Source organism: Octopus bimaculoides, chromosome 11 (genome assembly GCF_001194135.2).
Source record: "Octopus bimaculoides isolate UCB-OBI-ISO-001 chromosome 11, ASM119413v2, whole genome shotgun sequence".
In the NCBI taxonomy this organism is placed as follows: Eukaryota; Metazoa; Mollusca; class Cephalopoda; order Octopoda; family Octopodidae; genus Octopus; species Octopus bimaculoides.
In genome coordinates this window covers 77,839,799-77,847,337 of record NC_068991.1, presented here as the reverse complement: position 1 = coordinate 77,847,337, position 7,539 = coordinate 77,839,799, and the positions used below count along the sequence as shown (strand labels likewise).

Sequence of the window (7,539 nt, the reverse complement as noted above, 5' to 3'; positions counted from 1 at the left end):
ATAGACTCTCATGTGGTGGTTCATTGTGTAAAGCAGTCTGTGAATGTGTAACATGTGGTGATCTAAAAGGCAGTTTGTGAAATGTGTAACATGTGGTGTTCTAACAAGCAGTTTGTGAATGTGTAACATGTGGTATTCTAAAAGGCAGCTTGTGAATGTGTAACATGTGATCTAAAAGGCAGTTTGTGACTGCAGAACATGTGGTGATCTAAAAGGCAGTTTGTGAATGTGTAACATGTGGTGATCTACAAGGCAGCTTTTGAATGCATAACATGTGGTGATCTAAAAGGCAGCTTGTCTTTTGTATTATTATTAGTTTGCTGCTTTGCGTATCAGCAGTTGTATTGGAGGTTCTCTTTCGAAATAACTGATGATTGATGTCTGCAACTGATTCTGCCATGGAACGGTTTCTGTTAATGCAATCAAATACAAAGTAATGACAATTACAATTACAACCAAGAATGCAACAATGTTACCAAATAGATGATTCTCAATGGTTATTGAAGATTCATGTTCTTCAAAATGTGTCTCACAATTTAAAAGACTTAGAACAGTTCCATACAATCCTGTTGGCTTATTTTGTCTCCTGTCTGGTCAAAGTCATGTTCTTGTGGGTATAGTTGTTTTATTCATTGCCTATTTCTCAAAAGAAGATCTCAGAAAGCTATTTTTTCAGTTTGCGGAGAAATGGCTAAAATTTACCCTGTGTTTATACTTATACCATATGGTGCATATTCATTATATCAGACCTTGATACTACATAAACTAAGGTCTCCGTTGACAGGCCACTGATATTTATGGTATACAAATTAGGGACTCCTAACGTATATATAAGGTTCAGTTTTAGATCCTACACAATTCAATGCAATGTATCGTAGGTTGAGGAATGATATTTTTTTTTTTTTTCTCAAGTTTGACTTTCAGTCTAAGAACTGCACAGACAATCAGAGCAGCTTAATTGTTTTTTGTTTTCAGAATTTCATTTTAGTGGACTTTTATAGGTTATGAAATATCTAATTGTCTTGCAGGATTAAAATGACTGATGAAATTCTGTCTCTGTAAACTAAGGAATTCCATATAGAATTCACGAGATAATCAAATAAGTTATTTCCAAGACTGTGTTTGATATCATCTTGTATTAAATCAGATAATATTTATTAAATTAACATGCTAAAGGTAAATTTTGGTGGTGTAAAAAAATCTGTCATACTGTGGAAAAAAGATGGTGAGTGTGTGTGTATGTGTGTGTGTGATAGAGAGAGAGAGAGAGTGAAATGAACACTACTGACGCATGCACACATACACATACAAATGCTACAGGCATGCACCTACATACATACATATGCAGATGATAATCAACTGTGTGTGTGTGTGTGTGAAAGAGAGAGTGGTGGTGTGTATGTGTGTATATGCACATGTCATTAACATTCGTGTGTGAGTGTGTGCACGTGGAAGTTTCACATGACAAATGATGAAATGGAAGCTGATAGGAAAAGAATGAGAGTTGTCAATCCGGAAAGAAGGCAAAATGATGATGATGATGATGATGATGATGATAGGCAAGAATATTTTGCAAAAGCCAGAATGAGAAAATAAGCAAGAAGAGAAAACATGGCGGCAGAGAATTGACAAGGCTTTCTAGAAATTAATCAAAGAATTGTGAAGGAAATGACCAGAAATTATCATTAGGAAGTAGGGAGATGTTTATGGCTGACACTGTATTACAAAATGGGTTGTGGAATATCCATGGCTTCCCCCTGGACTTGTATTAAATTTGAGAGTGCTTAATCTGTTAATATCTTGTGTTTCCTTAATACTTCAAAATATCTGGATGAAGTTAGAAAATTACTATTTTTAAATCTCACAACGAGAGATATTTAGCAACAGTACTTTGGAGTAAAGATTGTTTGCCAACATAACATGGCAGTCCTGGTTTAGGACTAATGTTGCTGTAATTTAGCCCCAGGAGACATCATCTCCAGCTGGCTATATGGCATGATCTGTGTCTTTATATTTTTGAATAAGGGAAACTAGCACCCCCACTCAGCTGAAAACAATATCTGTGTATCACGATTTCTGGGTTATTTCCCTTCTTCAGCACAGAATAATTCTTCGGCTAGAGGTGGTGCTGCCAAATTCTCATTCGAAATATATAGTTTTCAAAGTGACAACTAGTCACTGATCATCTATAAATTAGAAATTACTGGATTCCCTTGTTTGAAAATATAGGGACACAGGTTGTGTCATATAGCCAGCTGGAGACAATGTCTCCTGGGGCTAAATTACAGTAACATTCGTCCTAAACCAGGACTGCCATGTTATGTTGGCAAATAATCTTTACTCCATCTGGATAAACATTTAGATTTGCTGCTGAATTTCAATGAACTAATGTGGATTGTTACAAGCTGCAGAGGAGGCAATCCACCGAGGAGAGCAGAAACTCTGAAAAAAATCTGATACAGAATAGATATAATGGTAATTTAGTGCTAGCAGACATTTCCTTACAAACTAGAGACATGATAGAATGTACCTATACTATAAAGTGGTTGGCAACTGGAATTGTATTCCAGCTGTAAAATCTATTATAAAAATAGAAGTAAAGGAAACGAGTGATACACAACAATGGAGATTGGCAGTTTCATCTTTATTGGATGTATTAGATGATAAAGGATTGCAACAGATCTGACCAGGCTAAGCCAGGCCAGTATTGGAAAACTGATATAAACGATGATGATGATGATGGTGATGACTTTGAAGTCAATAAAATTTACTACTGGATACAATATCGGCTTGTCTAAATGAGAGAAAAATAACTCTAGTTTATGAATTCTAGACTTTGTTTCATTAGGGAATCTTTATTCATAGTCTAACTCCAGACTGGATATGTGAAATTCTTTATTTGTTGGTGATAGTAGGTCAAACATGAATAAATAACGAATCCAGGGTGGTGCTCTTCATCTTCCATTTATTATGCGCAGTCAGGAGAATATCACAGATTACAACACTGGCAGATTATCGATCAGAGGATTATATATTAAATTTTATTAGTGATATATAAATGTCTTTCGTGGCATTGATCTACTTGCTATTTCTAACCTACTTTAGATTAAAGGCTGACCGACGCTTACGTTGGATACAGCAGCATCTTTGAAATGCAGGACCGCAAGAGGGTTTGCTGCTTCTTGACTCCAACATTCAAGAAAACTCTTACGGTTGATCTTAAAGCTTGAGTAATGAGATCTAATTAAAAACCTCACTAATTACTTGTTTCTTTGTGGTTTCTATACTTTTGTTATTGTTTTCGTTGTTTCATCTCTGTTCATTCATAATTGAGTTGGCCTATGATACAAAGAGTTTTCAGCTGTGGTCATCCCTCGTTCCATCATCTTGTCTAATGCATCCTAAGAAGCTTCACTTTGCAATCATGTGGTTTCAGGTTCAGTCCCACCGCACAACAAACACCTTGGGCAAGTGTCTTCTACTATAGCCCTGGGCTGACCAATGTATATATATATATATATTTATTGGGTCATCCCATAAATAATGTGGTTATTTTCAGTTGCATGAACTAAAGGTCGGTGGGGGATGGGATGAACTACCTGCCTCAACTTGCTATAAAGAAGGTAGTAATTTTACCTTGTCCTTATTCTTTGTGCAAGTTTTGAAGAGTGAAGTTCGATTTTAACAGCTATGTTTTCAAAGCTATGTTTTCAAAGCTATGATGGAAGTGACAAAAGAGCATATTTGGCATATTTTGCTTTGAGTTCAATAAAAACAACAATGCAATGGAAAGTGCGAGGAATATTAATGCAGTGACAGGAGATCGGACAATAAGTATAAGCCAGTGTCAACAGTGATTCCAGAAATTCTGAGCCGGAAACTACAGCCCAGAAGATGAGTCTCATCCTGGAAGATCTGTAGATCTTGACAAGGACGTCCTGCAAAACCCTATGGGAAACAAAATCCCATCGTAACTGTTGAGGAACTTGCAGAGAAGCTTGGATTTGGTCATTCAACTAGTATTTCAAATCAGCGCTAGAAGGAAAACGACCATCTTTGGTTTCAAGATGAAAGGTATTCTTCCATCAAGATAATGCCCGGCCACAGAGCAGTTTGAATGGGAAACGATGCCCCACCCATTATATTCACTAGACATTGCCCCATCTGATTATCATTTATTCCGAATTCTTCAAAATAATTTGGACAGAAAATATACGAATTCTGGAGATGAGTTCAGAACAATACTGGAGGAGTATTTTCCATCACGGACAAGTGGATTTTGAAAGAGGGGCAAGTCTACCAGATAGACGAAAGAGCATTGTAGAAGAGTATATTTTAGATTAAAAAAAAACTTTGTTTATCTTAATTTTCAAAAATAAAAGAAGTATAAAAAATGACATTATTTATGGGATGACCCAATACACACACAGGAACACACACATACATATATATATATACATATATGCATACATATGTACACATGTATAGATCACCACCATCATCATCATCATCATTTGACGTCCATTTTCCATGCTGGCACTAGTTGGTTTTGCTCTTCTTAGAAGAGATTCAAGATGTCTGCTCTTCGGAAGAGACTCTACAATTGGTAGAATTATAAAAAAGTTCAACCCTCATTTGATAACCATCCTGAAGGGTTTTAAAAGCAACAGAAAACAGCCACTACAACAAAAGCAAGGCTAGCAATCACAAGAGCATTTTAATAGTAAATATTACCTTTAAATAAAAGCTTTGTTGAATCAAGTTTAATTTCTTTTGTTGGTGTGATGCATTTTAGATCAGGTGTAAAATTTGAATTAAGACAGAAAAACTGAGCTTTATAATCCGATTTGTCTGGCAAATAATACACTTTTGTATTGCGTCTAAATGCAACAGGTTGGCCATTATTATCTTCTGATGAATTGTCAGTTTTGTTTGATGTCTCTGTGTAATCCTTCTCTTCGTTCTCGTTTAGTTCAGAGAATGAATGTCCCTTCATCAGAGAAGGTTTCTCATCAAGTGTCACTGCAAGCTGTGGTGTCTGTTGGAAAAGATGACAGGAAGTTTATTTGAAACGGTTGAATGGTAATAATGGGTTGAAGAATGAAATTAAATTTAATTATTAATTTGGTGTGGTTTGGCAGAGTTGTTGGGTGAGAGGGACAAAATGCCTTGTGGAATTTAGTTATGACCAAAAGCAAAACATCAAAACAGACCTCAATGCATACCCAAGGCACACAACCAGGGTTGTGCTTGGGAGAGCAGCGAAAGCATGTAACAAAAATAAGACTACTGAATAATAATGATAATAATAATAATAATAATAATAATAATAATAATAATAATAGTAATAATAATAATTATAAATGCCCGGATGCAGTACCAGGCAGTGGCTCTGATGGCTTCTGATCTTAATTGATTGGAAGTGTTATCATGTACGTTGTTTTGTCTTAGTATAAAAGAAGGGCTGCAGCAAATATTCTGCTCAATACCACAGATCTACTTGTCAGTTGTTTGACCTTAACCAGTTGATCATGTAGCCCATCCTACTCAAGAGGTCCCTGAATAAGGGTTGTTTAAGGATGATGAATGAAACACCCATGTTTCTAGAGTGAATTATCCAAACCCCAAAGAATTCCTCTCAACACATGGCTATGATGCTCCCCCAATACTTCTGCTCATGATCAGAGATGCACATATCGTCAGCCCCCAAGGGACATGCTCAACTGGTTAAGGTCAAACAACTGACAAGCAAATCTGTGGTATTGAGCAGAATATTTGCTGTAGCCCATTTTTTATATGAAGACAAAACAATGTACATGATAACACTTCCAATCAATTAAGATCAGAAGCCATGAGAGCCACTGCCTGGTACTGCATCAGGGCATACATTCTTTTTCTTCTTCTTCTTCTTCTTCTTCTTCTTCTTCTTCTTCTTCTTCTTCTTCTTCTTCTTCTTCTTCTTCTTCTTCTTCTTATTCTTCTTCTTATCATTATTATTATTATTATTATTATTTCTAACTTAGGTGCATGGCGAACAGTTTTGAGAGGAAGGGGTAAGTCAATACCATTGCTCCCAGTACTTGACTGGTACTTTATTTTATCGACCCTGGAGGGATAAAAAATCAAAATTGACCTCAGTGAAATTTGAGCTGAGAATCTAAAATCATGGAAGAAACGCTGCTGAGCATTTTGTCTGACGCACCAACAGAAATACACGCAGGGACACTTTATTACTGCTTTATCATTGCTGGTGATGAGGGGATTAAACCACATGTGTAGGTGTATACAAGCATGAGATGGCAGCTGTATAGCAACTCAGCAATGATTGCATGCAAGAAGCTTAAAGAGAGAGAGAGAGAGGAAGAAAAAAAAGAAAAGGAACTGCATCGACAACGATCATGTAAAGCTTGTTCTATCTTGATATAACTTATTTGATGACCAAACAAGGAATTACTGAACCTGTATTATCTTGCATTGGAACTCTCTATTTGATTCTTTGATTTTTCAGCATTTACAGTGGCAAGTAAAACACATTTTCTTCAATAAATGGTATTAATAGAAGGCAACAAAATCGTTACCATAAAATATGAAACAATAGAAAGAGATTATTTCTGGTATCACACAGCTTGTATATTAGGTAACATTTTATTATAAATGGATCAATATAGATTTCGAATGAAGCTCATGAAAGCACAATTTTAGCACCAAGAAAAGGAGTTTTTAGAAGTGGAAATCAGAGAAAATTGGTAAGTTAGTTTCAAAGTATTTAATAGCACTGGCTCTTACACACTCATAAAAATGGTTGCTGCCTGTTCTAATTCTTGTATTCTTTGACACTTCTCTATTTGGTAACAATAATTTTGCATTTCTTTAGAAATGGTTTTGATATTTATTTTCTTCTACAGCATTATATTTTTATTGTGGTCTTAATTTATGCATTTTCTTTTTTTTTTTCATGTTTTCTGGCATTTTCATAATGGTTTGGGCAGGAATATCATAGAGTTTGGTAACAAGTATTATGCTTTTGTGATTTGTTTTAATCATGGGCACAGGCTCTCTTGCTCTGTCTGTCTGTTTGTCTGTCTCTAGGTGCCTCCTCATTTGTTCTTGACCCTGTAGAACATTCAGGATGTGACAGCTGGAGAGAAAGAAAGACAAAGAGAAAGAGAGAGAGAGGGGTGGGGAGAGAAGTTTGCATCAGCATCTGGGTGATGATGATGTTCATAACAAATGAATAAACTGGAGAAGCTTGGAATAAAATGCCATGCTCAAGGATGAAATAAATAACATGTTACTCAGTCCAGAAATTGAACCCACAACCATATGATCATGAGCTGAATATTCTAACAATTAGGCCATGCACCTGACTAAATAAAAGTAATTTAGAGAAAAGAATAATTAAGATTACAATATAAACAGCTTATTTAATTTTTTAGGATGTTTGTTTTTACTTTCTGCTCTTTGGTATTTTAAATTTCAGTTTTGATTTTTATTCATGCATTTCGAGGATTGCCAACTCTCTACCCCTATATACATATA

At 35.6% G+C, this 7,539-nt stretch overlaps 1 protein-coding gene across 7 annotated transcripts in view; it reads right to left on the bottom strand.

Annotated features, from left to right (window-relative positions):
* Positions 1-2,627: 2,627 nt before the first annotated feature.
* Positions 2,628-7,539, bottom strand: part of LOC106868589 (uncharacterized) — a 137,656-nt gene continuing 132,744 nt past the window's right edge. For all 7 annotated transcript variants that reach the window (XM_052971951.1, XM_052971952.1, XM_052971950.1 and 4 more), the window contains one exon: positions 2,628-5,038. In XM_052971951.1, coding sequence (XP_052827911.1) covers positions 4,718-5,038 — 321 coding nt within the window. In that variant the 3' untranslated portion in view covers positions 2,628-4,717. The remainder of the gene's footprint in view (positions 5,039-7,539) is intronic.